Source organism: Cetorhinus maximus, chromosome 5 (genome assembly GCF_964194155.1).
Source record: "Cetorhinus maximus chromosome 5, sCetMax3.hap1.1, whole genome shotgun sequence".
NCBI classification, from domain to species: domain Eukaryota; kingdom Metazoa; phylum Chordata; class Chondrichthyes; order Lamniformes; family Cetorhinidae; genus Cetorhinus; species Cetorhinus maximus.
In genome coordinates this window covers 1,635,072-1,654,045 of record NC_135883.1, presented here as the reverse complement: position 1 = coordinate 1,654,045, position 18,974 = coordinate 1,635,072, and the positions used below count along the sequence as shown (strand labels likewise).

The following is an 18,974-nucleotide window of genomic DNA, read 5'->3' as shown; positions in this document are numbered from 1 at the left end:
AACCTATAAAATTCTAACAGGACTAGACAGGGTGGATGCAGGAAAGATGTTCCCAATGGTGGGGTGTCCAGAACCAGGGGTCACAGTCTGAGGATATGAGGTAGACCATTTAGGACTGAGATGAGGAGAAATTTCTTCACCCAGAGAGTGGTGAGCCTGTGAAATTCACTACCAAAGAAAGTAGTTCAAACAATGCTTGACAGTTAATTGTCAGTCCCGACATTGACATTTTCTTGTGAATTGTTGTGACAAGTGCAAGACAAAAAGCTTTGACCAAAAAGATGTCTATTTTAGACGATATGGGCTGGATTTTACCGTTGGCGAGTGGGGGCGGGGCCCGCTCGCCGACACGTAAAATGACGCGCGGTGACATCGGGCGGAACTCCTGATGTCCCCATTTAAATTTTCAGGAAGGTGGGGGCGCAGCAAAATCAGTTGTGCGCCCGCCGACCTGTCAATCGCCGATTGAGACCATTGACAGAGCAACTAAAGTAATTAGTGGACCTGCCCGTCCAACCTTAAGGCTGGCGGGCAGGCCAGGAGCCCTGGCGCGAACTAGTAAAAACATGAAACCTCATCCACGGGCGGGATGAGGTTTCATGTAGGGTTTTAAAAATTTTAATAAAGTTTTGTTGGAAATTATGAACATGTCCCAACTCATGTAACATTGTCACGAGTGGACATGTTAGGGAAATTTTATTTTTCTATTTTGAGCTTTTTCCATATTTAGAGCCGATCTCCCTGAGGCTGCACTTAGCCTCAGGGAGATGAGTGCGCTCTTTCATGCACATGCGCGAAACAGCGCACTCTCAGTTTTAGGCATTTCCCCCCCCTCCCCCGTCCGCACAGGGAGCATTGGCCCACCCACGTAAAATGGCGCCGCGCTTCCGATCGGGGGTGCCGGTTGGAAGCGCACCCGTACGCGCCCGCCCATCAACTTCCCCTCCAACAGGGGGAAAATTCAGCCGTGTGTGTGCTTCTGAAAGAGACATTTCAGATACCAAGCACGTACACAAAATTCCTTCCCAATCAGTGTTATAACTAGGGTTACAAACCTATACGCATGGGCATTCGAGCAATAGTTCTGGGTATGCCACCTGCTGCTTTGGTTCTCAGTTCAACATCACCATTGCCATGTTGGTGCTGAGCATCTCAACAGGGTCAAGAGGCCAAACCCACAGGCAGATAGAACGCAGCCATCACTGGGGTTGGGACTTCGATATTGTCCCAATGCCTGAGAATCTAAGACCAGATGATATTGCCCTGTAAACATAATGCCTCCGATGGGTCTGGATTCAATGTTTTTCTTCCATTTCCCCATGATCTCAAAGCAATGACTTGTACTTTCAGTCTTGATTCACTCAAATTACACCTCAGTTTCTATTTCACTTTCTCTAGCTCTTTCAAAAACTTGGTGGTATTAAGCAGTGTGAGGCTTGGTTTCATAATAATGTGGTTAAGTAAAAGAACAAGCCTTCAAATACATCTGGATTTAGAATGCCCTTTTTTTTTAATGTTCATAAATCAATAATTTTTTCTGCAAAACATCAAATCCAATAAAGCCTTAATGCAAAATATATCTGAAACTTAACGCAAATCTTTTTTTCTAGCAAAATAGAAGCGTCAAGACATTTTTGCAATAAAACAGCAACCAAGGGTTTTTCAACACATTCTTTAAAAAAAAAAGTTCCACAAAAAAATACTGGAGCTGCATTTTTATCGTTTGAGTATCCATCACTATATTGAAACCAGTTTGTTTTCCTTATTATAATTTGCACCATGATGTCAAAATAGCTCAGGACCCACTATCTTCACGAGAAGATAGCTTGCAATGAAGTGCAAGAGCATGAACAAAAATCAAAAACTGCAAAAGAAATAAAAGTATTAGCATACACACTTTTGGATATGTTGCTATGGATCTAAAAAAATCATTAATCAAAGCACTGAGTTGTTGGACCATTCTGTTAGTTAGCTTTTAGATGCTTGAGATAACCCAACGTTAATTCTGCATTGAGACCAAATTTGCATAATATCAGAATGGGGATAACGGCACAATCTCAATACTGCAAATGGTCTACAAAATAAAAAATCTTCAGCACAAATAAAATAAATTGCACAGTACAGTTTGTTACACTACTCATTCAACTGCATTAACAAAAACTTAGGTGGGTGAAGATTAACTTGGAGAACTGCAGATTTTATTTCACAGTAAAACTTAAGGCTCTATATCTTTGTTAAAGATAGTGAACTGTCACTTCCATTTTTCCTCCCACAAAATACACACTTTATCCCAGAGTTAAAATTTAGTTCTGAAAGTAAATAAATAAATAAAACTTCAAATGAAATATATTGCCCTGTATGTTGACAGCCCTTTGGTAACACCAGTCACTCTTCATCCAGCCCAAACACTTCAGCAACGTCTTCAGGTTACTAACATTAACTCTAATCGATAAATTTTCTTTGCACAAGATGCACATCAAGCCATTGCAGTCTTAGTTCAAGTACAGAAAGAGATTATTTACACAAAGTGATCAAAGATTTATGATCTAATTATGTTATGTACATTGGATCCCATTGTAGATTCTGGTCCTTCAAAAAATCTTTCACCTTTATTTAATTTGCTTGCATCAACCGACTGTCAGTTGTACTGAAATTTAGCATTGTGAACACCAGCTCAGAAAGGTCGTATTCGTGCTTCCAGCCCCAGTCTTGGCGAGCATTATGATCATCGAATTCCATTGGCCAGCTATCAGCTAAAAACAGACAGGCAAATTCTCAAACTTTAAGCATTTTTACTAGTCATAACAAGTATTAAAATAAAGACTTAGATAAGGAGGTTCTTCTCTTGACAAAAAAAATTACAGCCATTTAACAATCTAAATGCAAGAATGATTTGGAAAATGCTTTAAATTACACTTCAAAAATCACAGGTAGGACAAGCCACAGTTAAAATCACAAAGCAAACCAAAGCTAAATAGGCCAAATAATCTGAGCTTTTACATTAGCTACATAGATTTAATAGGTACAGTGCACTGACTAAATTCTGAAGGGGTGAAACGACACACTTATAAAATTAACTTTTCAGAGCTAGATAGGTTGTTTGGCAGTAATTCACAGTATCTTTACAATGCAGGAGGACGCCATTTGGCCCATCGAGTCTGCACTGGTTCTCTGAAAGAGCATTCCACCTAGTCCCACTTGCCTGCCTTATCCCCATAACATTGCACACACTCTTTTCAGGCAGCAATCCATTTCCCTTTTAAATTCCTCGATCAAACCTGCCTCCACCACCCACTCGAAATTTGTTCCAGACTCCAATGACCTACTGGGTGAGAAGAATTTATGACTGATCCTGTACTTTGAAGTTAGTGAAGTCGGTGAGCAGCTGTCAGCATAGTGAACAGCAAGCACCATTCCTTTGCTGCCGACCACAAGATCTGGGCCATTGTTAATCCTATGCACTCATTCACAAATTAGACGTAATAAAGCCCATTTTGAATACAGGGCATCACTGCAAGGACAAAATGTACCAGGAATGAGAAAGTTCCAATCAACCAAAATATGTGCTCTAATTGTAGATTGGTGTTCCACATGAATCTACAAACTCCGTATCACAATACTAAGAACAGGCAATATGCACAGCACTTACCGATTGCCTGGCGTATTTCATCAACTTTGTAAGTGATCTTAAGGTCAGACAGGTGCTTTCTGACTTCAGCTACCAGCTCCTCAGGAGTGAAGCTCATTGCGCTGATATTATATGTCCTCATTGTAAGCTGTTCTGCCGGTGCTTCTAGGATTTCCAGTGTTGCGCGCAGGCAGTCATCTATGTACATCATAGGGAGCTTTGTATCAGGCTTCAAGTTACATTCAAACTTCCCTGTCTTTACAGCATCATGGAAAATTTGGACTGCATAGTCTGAAAAATAAAAGCAAACATCCAGTAATTGAACATAGCTTGCCAGCTTTCATGCTTCAGTTAAACTGAGAAATATTTGCAGTGTCACCAATGCAGGTGGTCACCTTGGTTACATGACTACTTGGGTCTTAGAAATACTCAAGCTGCAAAGTTTCACAATTAAATTATTAACAGAATTCAAGGATATTACAAAGCAGCTCTATGTGCAAACTCTTACAATGATCAGAAAGCAAAATTACATGCTTTTAGCAGAAATAAATATTTTTTTTTAGAAAACACAAGGATCAGAAATTCTACATTGAAGCTTCTTGAGGCAAATAGGCACTGCCCAAATATATAAGGTAAATTCAGGACCTACCTATAAATCAACTCTGATATTCTTTGCTTGACATGGTTTGTCAATTTATAACTGAATTGTGTTTGTCTTAACTCCAATTCACCACTTCAAGCAGTAATAGAATCATAACCGTTATTTTAGCTTTTCAGTTAGATTTGAGGGGAATTTTAATTCAATCAAGATTACATTACACATGTTTTCCACTATACTATTAGATCCTAGATCCTTACCCACTTTGTGCGCTAAATTTTGTATATATGCATTATGGAGTGGACAGAAGTCAAATTGGGAAAATGTTTCCTCCCTGCCCCCCAATATGCCCACACCCTCCAATCTTCCTCCTTCAGCAAAATCACCTTGCCACCCTCCTTCCTACAACTTCCTGACGACTCTTTTGTCCATGCTTTTGCCCTTGAATCCCTGACCTTAAGCAACCACAGTGGGATTTTCAGGAATGCTAAAAAAACGCATGATGTTGTTATTAAATTTATTGAGTAACAGATCAGGACGGACCCAGACATACTCTCCAATCTGTGTCAAAATTAATCTTAGTCTGGATAGCAATACAAGTGGTCTCAACCAGGGTTCCTAATTCTCACCAACATTCCACCAAACTCTGCTCTCAAAGTACCCTCAGGCAGATGTTAGGCAAGACCATAATCACGATTGGCTTTGATGTGACATTCAATTAAGATTTACAAAGGAATGACTATTTAGACAACTAATTGAAGAATAACGCTTTCAAAATAAGTTACTATAACCTCTGCTTTTTACTTCATTTTCTAAAGGTTTTGTTTACAAAAGACAGTTTCAGATGCTATCTCCCTCACAGCACGTGAATCGACCACCGAGTAATGCTGACAAAGCAGCATGACAATAAAATGGAGAAAGAGCAAGGAGAGATTCTTGGGAAACCTGAGGGTTATAATGCAAGGAGTTTTCACAAGTTGAGTGGCTTGTTCCTGTTCTCAGGAACCCCAACTAACGGCTTATATGATTAGAGAAAAAAATCAAAAGCCATCTTTTCAATCAAGCTTTCAGGCACTCTAATATGCCATTTCCAGGCTGATCTGTCTTTTTCACTCCGGCTGTGAACTGACTTGGAATTGCTCCGTGTTACAAGTGCTGTGTAAGTGGAAGTTGTATCAATCAACATTATTTGATTGTCATTATAGCTGTTAAAGTTTATATTTGTTTTAAATAAAATTGCATTTACATTAAGCATTAGTAATATATTGCAGGAACTGAATAGATCTGCCCCAGAATTTAGTCTTGGAGTTGCACAGAATTATAGGGTCCCTGTTGAATTCCATATCAAATCAATTGTGTACAACTACGGTTAATTCTGTTTGTTTTTAAAAAAAATCTGCATTTGCATTAAGTGCAAGTAGTAAGTGGATAAACCAAACCCATAAGAGTTTGAGTGATTGCACCATCTACATCATACACAGTTGACAAACGTAACGTCTAAAATTACTTGACTGTAATTGAGGTAACAAGAGGTAGTGTTTATGCACTGGTTTATTTTGGGACTCAATTACAAAGTATCCTATTTCCTGAAGTTTCAAATGTGTTTTTTTCCCATGTCATACAGTATAATCATCTCAATGTGACTACAGTTTAGTAGAGTTTTTGTTACTGTACAATCCTGCAGATCATCAAAAGTTTATATTGCATCTGGATCTGTTGCCTGAAGGAAACAATGCAAGGTGGGAACAGGACATTTGAACGGAAGGCTAGAGTCAAATTTAAGGAGTATTCAATAGAGAAAAATAGGACAAAAGGAGACAGCAGAAAAAAGGCCTTAAAGGAGTTAGAAAAGAACAAACATTGAATTTAATGTACCAGAGGTTGGGCAGTAAGGGGTGATTGATCTTGGAGAGGGAATATCCAGCTCTTCATGACCATGAGACTCGCCACCTGCTCCCTCAACCCTATTCTCACTAAAATACTGACCACCCAACCTCCTTTCCTGGTCCTCACATTAGCTGATATTGCTACAAGTTCAATCTTCAGGTACTCCTTTTCTCTTTTAAATCTGCCACCATTACCCCACTCCTCAGGAAAAAGACTTGACCAGTGTCCTTGCAAACTGCTACCTCATCTCCTACCTCCCTTTTCTCTCGAGTGTTTACACCACCCAAATCCATGCTCATCTTTCCTAGATCTCATGTTTAAACCCCTCAAAACAGGTTTCTGTCCATTCCAGTACTGAAATGGCTCTTATCAAGAAGTCTCAAGTTAATGCCCAAGTAATTGTGACCATAGTAAACTATTGCTCCCCATGCTTCTTGACCTGTCTGGAGCCTTCAACATGGTTGATGACACCATCCTCCTCCAGAACCTCTCCGCCATCATCTTGTTGGGTGGGTCAGCACTCGGCCTAGTTCCAATCTTTTTTATCTAATCATAGTTGGAGCATCAACTGCAATGACTTCGCTTCCATTCCCTGCACAGTTACCTCCGGTGTCCCCAAATATCTATCCTTAGCCTCCTCCCTCGGTGACATCATCTGAGAACTCAGCATTAGTTTTCATCCGTATGTTAACACCATCCAGCTCTCTCCTCCACTGACTCTAAAAATGTTCAGACTGCTAGTTTGATATCTAGTACTGGATGAACAGAAATTTCCTCCAACATTGGGAAGATCAAAGTCATTGTCTTTGGTCCCTGCTACAAACCCTTCTCTAGCTACTAAATCCATCCCTCTCCCTGGCTGCCTTCTGGAGGTTAACCAGACAATTTTCAGCCTTGATGTTGTGATAACTGACTCCAAGGTGAGCTTCTGACCACATATCCATGCCATCACTAAGACTGTCTATGTCCACCTCCTTAACATTGCCAGACTCTCAGTCTCAGCTCATCTGCTGCTGAAGCCATAAAACATGTCTTTGTTATATCTAGACTCGACAATTCTAATGTACCCCTGGCCAGCCTCCCACAGTGTACCCTTCATAAACTGAAATTGATGTCATTCAAAATGGTGCTCCCTGTGCCCTTACTCACACCAAGTCTTGTTCACCTATCACCCCTATGTTTGTTGACTTACGCTGGCTCCCGTTTAAGCAACATTTTGATTTTAAAATTCTCATCCTTGTTTTCAAATCCTTCCAAAGTCCCGTCCCTCTTTATCCCTGTAATCCCACAAATGTACGAGACATCTGTACTCATCTGATTCTAGCCTTCAGCATCTCGGATTTTAATTCCTCCATTGGTGGCCATGCCTTCAGCTGCCAAGGTCTTAAGCCCTGGAATTCCCTCCCTACACCTTTTGGACTCACTTTCCTGCTTCAAGACACTGCTTAAAAACTGCCTCTGATGAACCTTTTGGTCATCTACCAGAATATTATCTTTCATGGCCATGTCAAATTTTGCTTTAAATGCTTCCATGAAGCGCATTGAGGTATTTTATCACATTAAAGGCACTATATAAATACAAGTAGTTGTTGCTGTTAATGTCCTCACATTAGAACATTCAGAATTTGGAGGCATACACAGGGGTTTCTTTCAGCAGCAGGCAGGCTGATATTGCCACTGTTACAGAAGACTGTAAACAATCTTAGTGCTAAACAGAACATGGGGTTTCAACTCCCGCACAGGGTGGAAGATGGTTTCAAGGCGGCTGTGTTTGCTGCCAACACCAGGCATGTGCAGTTGATTCTGTTGCTCCCTTACATCATAGCAAGCGATGGTGTCAGCAACAGCCAGGACCAAAAATGGCACTGTTCAAATAGTCACAGATAGGTTTTCTCCCCTGTATAGGCAACAGTCAATATCATCCCCTTTTTGCAAAATAGGCATACAATTTCATGGAGGTGTAATTTAAGCACCAAATTTAATAGTAGGCTTGAAGTCCAGTCGTGTAATAAGTGGTAACAAAAACAGAAAATGTTGGATAAACTCAGCGGGTCTAACAGCATTCTTCAGAGAAGTCGTCATCATACGGGCTCAAAACATTAACTATTTATTTTCTCTCCACAGATGCTGTCAGACCTGAGTTTTTCCAGCGTTTTCTGTTTTTGTTTCAGATTTCCAGCATCTGCAGTATTTTGCTTTTATCTACATGTAATAAGGGGTGTGTCACACACGGTAATTTAATGGTTCTTGATCAGCTAAACAATCTTCAAAGTCCTCTATGTATCATTATTGCTTCATTTGGGTTCTTGTGATTTCATGCAACTTCTGCATAAGGAGGGTCTCCTCAGGGTTGAGTTTTAACCATGGGAGATTGGGGATTCAGCCTATCCTCTCTGGCAGACTCAACAATTTGGTACATGAACCAGAGTGGTGTACAGTATGCCAGGGCACCCTATTGTTACTGAGTTTGGCTGGCTCAACATTGGAATTTGGAAGGATACCTGTCCCTAATTGATTAACAGATAGCTTTACTGTTCTTCAGGATAAGCCTAAACTTCCAACCATAATCATTGCAGGAAGTGTGTCCATACAGATATAAAACCTTTTCATGCATGTGCCGAGGTGTACTACACTGGGCGCAGCGGAATGATGTCATTGGCATTCTGGACATGTGCAGACCAGCCATTCTTGCTTTGGCAGGAGTTAGTGTTTCAAGAAAGCAGATGGCTTTGCTTCAGCACAAGTATGTAGCTAGGGGTGGATGGTGGGTGAAGTCAATGGTACAAATTTAGCATTTGTAGCATCAGCTAAGACAGCGGTTTTAGTTTTCCTGACAATGTTGAACTGGAAGATATTGTACCTCAACTGGAGCCTGATGAGTGAAAGGAAGGTAGAGCTGGGTCTCTTCACACTACATGATAACTGATCGCTGTAAATTATGTCAATAAAGAGCGGCACAAAAATAAAGAGTGGGGAAAGTAGAGGTTCTGAGAGATCTGGAGTTATTAATTCACAGCAAGAACTGAAGCCACTGCTTAGGATGCACTGGTTGCATTTAGACAAGGAGAAGGACTGAGCAGTACATGGGAAGAGCAGTTGATCATGTACAATTCCAGGCACTGAAAAACAGTTGCGTAAGGCCTCCCAATTATCTGAACAGTGTCATGTGCAAGTACTGCAACAAAGTTTTATACTGTACATTATAAAATTCCTCTTAAGCAGACTTTTTTTTGAAAAAACCTTTGTAAAACAGCATGGCATCAGCTGTAACAAGTCAGATCAGCAGGGGGCAGGTAAATGTGGTGCTGCATTGAGATCTAGACCCAGTTGCAATGTGCCATGGAAATCAGGGCAGCAGAAACTGTTATCAACTGAACCTTTTAATACACAATGGTTCCTTCCACACCCCAATATATTCCTGCTCAGCAGAGCTTCATCTCACTTAAGCCTACTATAACGAGTACACAATTTGCCAGCACTGGTATTACACAGTAAACAGTAATTTAAAAATCACAAGAAAGAGCTAATATACCTGTTGTGCCACCACCAGGCTGGGTGTCTGCAGAAATGATGCCAGGATACCTCAGGCATCGAAAGTCCATGCCGTACTTGTGGTGGTAATACTATTGAGCAAACACACAATACATATTTAAAGCTCAACATATATCTACAAAGAAAAACTGATCCACCATTGGCACCATTTCATAACTACAGTAGCAATCTTTAATGCAAGTTCACAAAATTTAACTGCATTTAAATCAAACTTGCAGCACTTTTTAAGCCAACTTGAAATATTAAGTTCTGCCATAAAATGCCTACATGAAACAAATTTGAAGATGATCTCAGTTGTTCATAAATGTACTGAAGGTTAAGATTAAAAAGGTTAAATGGAAAAATTTAACTACTGAACAGACAGTTCTGTTATGTGTTATGGAATGAATGCAAAAAATAGGAATTGCAGTATGCTATTTGGCCCTACTAGCTTGCTCTGCCATTCAACAAGATCATGGCTAGTCTCTCAACTCCACCTTCCCACACTACTCCCATATCCAAAAATCTACTGACCATGGACCATTGAGGCTATTTTGCTATACCTTAACCATCCCATACACAAACGCCAATCTACTACAGACTGCATGCAACCTGTTGATTGAACGCCACAAGAACAACATTATGAAATCATTACTCAAGTGATAGATCAGGCAAGCTTTCAGAATACCCTCCTAACCAACATCCTGGATCTTTTGGCTTCTTTTTCATAGTCACACCGAATATGCTCCACATATCACGCAATTATCACTTCCTGCACTTATCCCAGCAGCGAAAGATCACTACCTAGCTCACTGTAATATAGGGATTTGTGCACCATTCTCCCCTCCATCACAAATAATCTGAACAGCAGAGGCCCAGAACAGGTTGAATGAATTCCACCAACAACTCTCCACAGATTTTTCCTATTTGCCTCTTGCATTACGTAATGAGGACCGTTTTAAATCTGGTCGGCTAACTGGTCATTAATTCCATGACCCCTTCAGGTCCACATATGAACGTTCTAATCAAGTACTTCCTAAAAATCCAAGTAGATGTCCACTGGACTTCCACAAACAATTCCAGAGATTGTGAAAAGAACTTGCCAATTCTCAATTCATGTGCACAATCCTATGTCATTTATGTCTTTTAGGCAGTTATAAGATTCTGTAAAATATTGTTTTTTTATTAACCGGCCAGTAATTCCCAAAGTCAGACGTCACTCCCTCACAATTCTTAATATTAAATTTCATTTGTAAATAAGGTTACTATGAACGATAAATAGAAAGATTATAAACAAGCAAAAAATTCATATAACAGTTGACTAAGTGGTTGCCACAGTTACAAACACAAACAATAACTGACGTAAATAAGTAGATAGTCATCCCAGTCTAAAGTAGTAACATGCATAATAAAGCATCAGCTGTACAGCCCTTGCAAAGAGAATTGGAAAGAATTTGGTGGCAGGGTGCGGGAAAGATGAAAGGGATTCAGGAGGAAAAACTTAAAAGAAAACAATTAAGTCAAACTGAAGAATGGCCTCATTTCCAGAGTCAATTTAAAATTTAAAAAGGAAATAGCCAATTCTTAGTCCAACTAGGAATAAAAGGGAACCAAGAGGAAAGGCATTTGAAGATATAGAACCTAGAAACATGGAAAGTCAATGGCTCTTTTATTTCAATATTCTTTAATGTCACATACCTCTCCCATTAGCTCTGCATGCACCTTGGAGACTCCATAGATTGTTCTCGGTCTCTGTATACAGAGATCAGGAGTTGGATTTCTGGGAGAAGTTGATCCAAATGCACCAATTGTGCTGGGAACAAACAGGCGAAGGTTATGCTCAGCAGCAATATCCAATACATTATGCAGACCTGTAAATAGATTGAAATTTTACCTAAAACTTAAAAAAAAATCACAGTTGATAGAAGCATTTGTTTAATACAATCTGCTATTAAAGAAAACAAAATATATTACAAAGTACTTTTAGCACCCCCATCATGTAACTAAATATACTGCCAGCAAATAACCAGCTTCTAAAAGCTTCACGTTTTCAAAAATAAATTCCCTGTTACAGAAATGTTTAAGTGCAGCTCAAGCTAGTATTTGCATATACACATATTGTTAAGCATTTCAGGTGTCCAAAATGCACCTTAAGTAACCATTTTGAGAAAAAAAAATGTAATCAAACTAAGCTCAAATTCAATTGTCTCAAATGTAGAAATTAGAATATTTAAAGGAATCACAAGTTTGTGCACTCCTCACCTGTTATATTGACATTGCGTGCTAGAGGTACATTTGCTTCCCCAACTGCACTGAGCAGTGCACTGTAGTGAATCAGCCATGTGATACGATTGTTGACAACAATTTCACGCAGGTTCTTGTAATCCAAGATGTCAGAATATATAAATGGCCCTGAATAAGCAAGACGTGATTAGCTTAAAAATGTGTTCTCGTCTTTTCAATACTGGAAAACAAATTGTTTTTAAATTCTGAGCACTTACCACTGTGGAACACATGATCTGGGGGTTTCCTGATGTCAGAGAGAATCACATTATTTTTACCAAAGCGTTTCCTGTGATATAGAATCAAAATATTTTTAGAAAAAAATCAGCAGCAGAAAGAAACATGACTAATTTAAAAATCCTCATACTCCCCCCCAAAAAGGTGCTTTTCGTGTCCCATACCGTGTCCATGTCAATAAACCATAATCTATACCAGTTAGCCACAGGCAGGAATTAACAATTAAAAACTTGCATTTTGACAGCCATTATAAAAATTAGTATATCATATCCTTGCACAAAAAGCTTCTGCATGTATAAAACTGTTTTTGGCAATTTACAAGGCCAAGCATCATGAAAATATACAAAATGGCCTGATTCAGGCTAACTAATCTTAAAGAAATGTAAAGGATCATGGAAAACACCAAAACAGGTGGTTTTGGGTTGATCTCATTTATATTTAAAATTCTCTGAACTTCTATTGGCTTGGCAGATTCCACTCATTACTGGAGGCAGCTCTATCCCACACGAACATTAAACTTTCATATCGCAGAAGGTCAAGTTGATCAGTTGTTGCACATCCACCATTTGAACAGTGTGAACCTTCTGTATTTCAAATACAAACGTTTCACTTACATACCGTAGCAAGTTAGCCAGTCCCACGCCAAGTTGTCCTAAGCCACCTGAAATGCAGAACACATTAGCATGAAACTTAATCATTATGTTTCCTTTCAATAGCACAGTCCTGCTTGGTTGGAAAAACTCGTCTGTGCAGTTATCTCTACAAGATCAGTTCATAATTCACGTAAGAATTCTGACAACCTCAGGCAAGACACACCAATTGTTGAATACAACTTTTGGATATCTTGATAGAAGAGCAATTCACAACTGTGACTATATGCACTATTAATACAGTATTAATTGCACAGTTTGCAAAATGGAAAGATTTTTTAAAATTCCAGTTCATTTTTAAATTCTTTCACGGGATGTGGACATGGCTGGCAGGCCCATCCCTAACTGCCCTTGAACTGAATGGCTTGCTAGACAATTTAAGAGGGAAGTTAAGAGCCAACACATTGCTGTGGGTCTGCAGTCACATTTAGGCCAGACCAGGTAAGGATGGCAGATTTCCTTCCCTAAAAGGCATCAGTGAATCAGGTGGGTTTTTACAACAATCAATATTATCATGGTCACCATTACTGAGACTAGCTTTATATTCCAGTTATTAACTGAGCTCAAATTCCACCAGCTGCCATGTCTTCAGAGCATTCGCTGGATTACTAGTCCAGTGACACTACCACGGTGCCACCATCGCTTCTCTAGACTAATTGCACAAAATACAGATAGGACAATGCAAAATAGTAAAACATTATCAGAGAATGTTCAAAACATGCCATTATACAGTCTGTAGAATTGTATCAGTTGGGTAACACAGCACACAAAAGACAGCACTTTGGTAGTAAGAATAGAAAAGCAGAATAATCTTTAAAGGGCGTGAAACTTTTCAATGTTGATGTTCAAGGGGACCTGGGTGTACAAGAGGGACACGAAGTTAGCATACAGGCTAGCAATTAAGACGACAAATGGCAAGTTGGCTTTTACTGCAAGGGGACTGGGGTATAAGAACTAGGAAGTTTACAAATGTGAAGAGCTTTGGCAAGACCCACCTGGAATACTATGTGCAGTTTTGGTCTCCCTATTTAAAGGAGGATATACTTGCATTGAAAGCAATGCAGCAAAGGCTCACTAGATTGGTGCTTGGGGCGAGAGGGCTGTCCTATGGTGAGAGGCTGAGTAAATTGGGCCTTCTCGAGTTAAGAAGAATGAGAAGTGATCTCACTGAAACATTCAAGTTTATAAAGGGATTTGTCAGCACAATCATTAGAGTGAAAATGTTTCGCCTGGCTGGGAAATCTAGAACGTGGGTGTCATGAAAATATAATAATTTGCATATTATTGTGATTTATAGTAAAGGTAGGTTAATAGCAGCGTTTGGATAGTTTGTGTGTGTGTGGGATTTAATTGAATTGGAGACAGCTGGTCTGGAGGCTTTGAGTCATCAACAAGAAGCTCGGTTTGAAATGTTAAATACATAAACATGGCTGATGTTTCAGAATCTGAGGGGTGAGGAAAATTTGAATTTTTGGATAAATTAGGTTAGTGTGAATTTCAGAAAGCTGGTAAGATGTTACACCTAGCCAGAGGAAGCTAAGCGAAAGCATGTTTATTTTTCCCCAAAGGTGACTGATAGTATTAATCCATAGTGTTAATTTTATGAAGACTTATGAGAAAGGTAAAGTTCCAAAGACATATCAGAACAATGGAATTTGCATTAAAAAAGGAGAGAAGGCTGTGTGTAAGAGGAGAAGGCATTCTAAGATCAAACACCAGTGTGAAAAGTCTCCAGCATCATGTTGCTGTCCACAGGAGCTGAAACTGAGAAAACATATTTTAAATTCTGCTGTCCAGGGTACTATGCAATTTTGCCTGGATCTGTTTAAATCTATTTTTTTTTTACTGTTTCCTTAAAGGGATGTAACTGGAAACCAGGTTAATTAGGGATCTTAGCAGTTATTATAGTTGCAATTTGTATACCTATGTAGGTGTTTGAAATCTTTTCTTTTGTCAATAAATGTTTAATTTAGTTTTCAAAACACCTCAAGTCATGGTAGTCTTATTACTTCTGAATTCAGGGCACGCATCTCGAAATAAAATACAAATTGCAAAAGAGTTGTGGCCATGTGATCAAGTTTCCCTTGTGGGTTTGATCCACCTAGCACACATCATAACAGTGGGGGCACGCAGTCTCAGGATAAGGAGCCAATCATTTAGATCTGAGATAAGCAGAAATTTCTTCACTCAAAGAATCTTAGAATTTTCTACCAGAAGATTGTAAATGCCCCATTGTTGAATTTATTTGAGGCTGAGATAGACAGATTTTTGGTCTAGGGGAATCAAGTGATATGCAGAGCGGATGGGAAAGTGGAGTTGAGGCTGAAGATCAGCTATGGCTGTAACGAATGGCAGAGCAAGCTCGTGGGGCCATGTGGTCTACTCCTGCTCCTATTTCTTGTTTCTTTTAGCATATAGCTGAAGTGCTCGTCGGAAGTATACACTTATACTTAACAAGTTTGCAGGTATTAATAATTAAATTGTTCCACAACAGTTGCTATATTTTTGTAAACAATTCACATACATAAAAAGGTGTACATGGCTACAGACACGCCAGTTTATTGGGCCAGACTGGAGAACTACGCAGTGAATCCCATTTCTTTGTTCTGGAATGGTAACTATTAGCACCTCTCTGTGTTTGGCTTTTCATTTTACTTTGTAGTGTTGTTAACAATTGTAATTGTAGGCATTTATTACTATGAGTGTGATTATCTGAGGTCTATAACTTTAAGACTTCCAACACTAGAGACAACAGCAGTTGCCAGATGATTAGCAATTGCATAGTGGATACCCAGTCTGCCCTGCATTAGATATATTTGGCTGGAGTGGTAGTGGGCCCTCTTACAATTGTTCTCAAGTGCTCTTGGGTTGGGTTAAGGTTAAAAATATTAACTGGGTTCTGATTTCAAAATGACTCACGCACGCATAGTCAGAGCATTTCAAGCAAGGACAGCACCAGATGTGACTATGCTAAATATTGTAATCAAATATCCTGTTTGTAGTCATGGCTACAACTCATGTTCAAAGAGAACAAATTGAGCAGGTTGTTGGAGGGTGCCCTATCTGTAGAACCATATCCAAGCAAGATGATTAAATAACTTCAGGAGGGCAAAACAAAAAATGGACAGAAACATAACAGTAAAACATAACACTGGGTTAGAAAGCTAGTACCTATTGACCATACCATGTTTTCTGACAACTTTTCAAGATCCACCAAGGTGGTTTGTTGTATTTTTTCTTCCCAAAGTCCAACATTAGAATTTAAAGTAAAAGTAAAACAAGTGTCTGATTTTATACAGAGACATTTTTCACAAGTATACCAGGTGGTGTCAAATGAAGAAACACATACCTGTAATAAGAACACGGGGATGATCTGATTCAGCAAAAGACACGGAGTGAAAGCTAGCATCTGCATTTACTTGCCTTGGGGACCAGCTCATTAGCCTGACAGACACAGCAGGAATCTGGCAGCTACAACCATTGTTCAGCAGTGCCTGTTTAGCAGTCTTGGCCAAATTCCTGAAAACTGGCATCATTCACCTTTGAGGAAGAAAGGATACAAGTTTAAACTGAGTAATTAAACGCCATACTCCAAAATTATGTTCATTTAATTATAAAATAATCTTCATTGGCACATTTAGAGTGTCCATTCGGCCCAACTAGCTCATGTCAGTGTTTGTACACCACACGAGCCTCACCCCATCCCTCTTTATCTGTCAGTATATCTTTTCAATCATTTACCTTTCATGATATCTATCTTCCCCTCAAATTCAGGAGTGGTATTTGCCTCAACTACCACCCATGGTAGCACATGCCACATTCTTATCACTCCTGGGTAAAGAATTTTCTACTGGATGTATTATATATCATATTTATGACAACTACATCATATTAATTCAGTTCAACTCTATGTCCTTTGAGCTTTGCTGTGCTCCAGGTTTCAGTACAAGACCTTTGTTTGTCCCTTTAATTTCAGTAATAATCCAACCAGTTCTCATTCCCTCTTGCTTTAGACAAAGGACAAAAATCTCAGTTGGTGTAGGTTAGCGTCCTCCAGTGGACTCAAGCACACAAAGTTGAGATCTTATTGAAATCCTGATCAGTACTAAATAGGTTGCAAATGGTACACCAATTCAGCCACCTAGATTGAGAAAAACAAAGGTGAAACACTGGTGGGTATACACCGACTGGGGAAGTCTGCATAGTAAACAGAACAAAATGGCAGATAGGCATTGCCACCTGCATGATATCCAACTATCAATTCAAAAAATAGGTAAAGAACGATGACCAATTCCTTTTAGACTATGGCAGAACAGAGATAGTATATATGCATGTAAAAGTAGAGCTTTTTAGGCAAAAAGTAGGGGGTCAACTTATACACAAGTAATATTTTCAAGGGATGGAATGAATCATTATTCCTTTTCATAAAGTTGGTGTCAATCTTTGAGTTGTTTGACAGAGAGAAAACCAAGGAGGAAAACAACACTATTTTTGAGGACGAGACAAAGGAAAGAAGGATTTAAAAAGAAACCCGACTGTCTCACGCTTTGCATGAAAGAGTAAGTGGAAGGAGGTTGCATGTCACCCTTTGAGGAAAGGATAGAGGGATCCAGGGGTTTTGGCGGGGTGGGGGGGGGTGAGCAACATCTGCCAGCTTGGAGGCAGGGAAGTGAAGTGGTTGAGTGGAGGTGGCCAGGTAGGCAGCTGGAGTTTGAGGCTGCCTGTGGCATGGAAGCAGTAGCTGGAACAGGGAGGGTCAGCAAACCTTCCTACACTCTCTGATCCTGGCAGAAGCCCCTTCCCTCTAGGATCATTCCAGGAGCCCAAGAAACTTCACTGCAAAAACAGGGTCTACTTCCTGAGGATCTTGCCAGGGGGCAGGGTGGACAGAACCCATGAGAAGAACAAGGGCAACAGTAAGTGTTGCAGATGTTTGATGCTCCAGTTCCTTATGGTCATTCTACATCCAAGGCTTTCTTTTTGTATTATTATTTACTATTCCAGGTGTGGTGCTTATTTCCATTGATGTTCTTCAATTTGAATTCCTAATCAGCAGTCATCTTATTGCTATGTAATAATTAGCTTCAATTCCAGCTCCTTTCGACTTGACCACCAATTCCACAAACTCTTGTTATTTATAGACTTGATTTACCCTCACTATCCCTCAAAAATTAAGGGTCGACACAAGGTATATGAAAAAAAATCAAGTCAGGGGTTGAATTTTACATGAGATCAATGATTATTTGAGGAAATATGGTACATTAATTGTCTGACAATTGTAACATCGACTGCATCACTACGTTTAATAATTAATATCCAATGCATTAAGCACACATTCGCCAGGCAAATCTTATTCGTTTACACATCCTGATGTCAGTGGAAGAACAAGTTACTCTGGGTCATATAGTGTACCCAAAATAAACTGAACAAACAAAGCAAGTTGTGCATGACCTTCTAATCAAAGTTCACGTCTGATAAATAACATGTAACCTACACAAAAATGCACAATGCATTCTGCAAATTTTCTCCCAAACTACTACGGTTTTTGTTTGCTGTAATTGCAGCTGATCAACAAAATGCAAAAATAGGATCCAAAGTGGGAGGAGATGTTCAACACCTTTCCATTTATCAATTCAGTTCAAAAATCAGAATTCAAACAATCTCATGCAGATAATGTGCAAAGAACATATTTGTTTGTATGATTTGTATTTAATGAAGTAGCAGTTAGGCTGTGCCCAAATTCACCTTAGCCACAACATCATTAATATTTGTGAGAATCTATGTGCGTCCCACCCCACCAATTGAACGTCCTATTAAAAACCCTGGCTACTTAACATACACCTGCTACCATCTACCATCTATTGTGGTCCCAGGTGCTTCCTCTCAATTTCCTGGACTTTCCCAGGCCACGTAACATTTTCACTGAGAAAGTAACTTATACAGTTCCTCATTCCAAAACCAGCCAAGAAACATATACTGCCCTTCTTCCAAAATGGAAGCTTTCCACCACACCTTCTGCCAACTGCTTCTGTGGCTGACAGTTCACCACAAATTGAATGTTCAAATGTGTTCCCTACTACTCTGACATAACACAGTGATCCAACACCTAGACCAGCATCTCCCACCTGCTATCCCCCACCCACCCCATCCAGTTGTAAAA

The 18,974-nt window shown here is 39.6% G+C and overlaps 1 protein-coding gene across 1 annotated transcript; it reads right to left on the bottom strand.

The window, feature by feature from the left end:
* Positions 1-1,487: 1,487 nt before the first annotated feature.
* Positions 1,488-17,237, bottom strand: tdh (L-threonine dehydrogenase). Its single transcript, XM_078541415.1, has 8 exons — positions 16,164-17,237; positions 12,783-12,825; positions 12,146-12,216; positions 11,907-12,056; positions 11,343-11,515; positions 9,646-9,736; positions 3,650-3,919; positions 1,488-2,753 (listed from the first exon to the last, which is right to left on the bottom strand). Exons 1-8 carry the CDS (start codon positions 16,348-16,350, stop codon positions 2,614-2,616), a joined length of 1,125 nt encoding a protein of 374 aa, XP_078397541.1. The 5' UTR covers positions 16,351-17,237; the 3' UTR covers positions 1,488-2,613.
* Between the last annotated feature and the right edge of the window lie 1,737 nt (positions 17,238-18,974).

Bases quoted from the DNA above. Each gene is read 5' to 3' on its own strand.
- tdh (XM_078541415.1), bottom strand. From the start codon at position 16,350: ATGATGCCAGTTTTCAGGAATTTGGCCAAGACTGCTAAACAGGCACTG. The intron at 12,217-12,782 runs GTATGTAAGTGA...TCTATATCACAG, and splicing joins GGACTGGCTAACTTGCTACG to GAAACGCTTTGGTAAAAATA. The intron at 2,754-3,649 runs GTAAGTGCTGTG...GTCTGTTTTTAG, and splicing joins TGAAATACGCCAGGCAATCG to CTGATAGCTGGCCAATGGAA.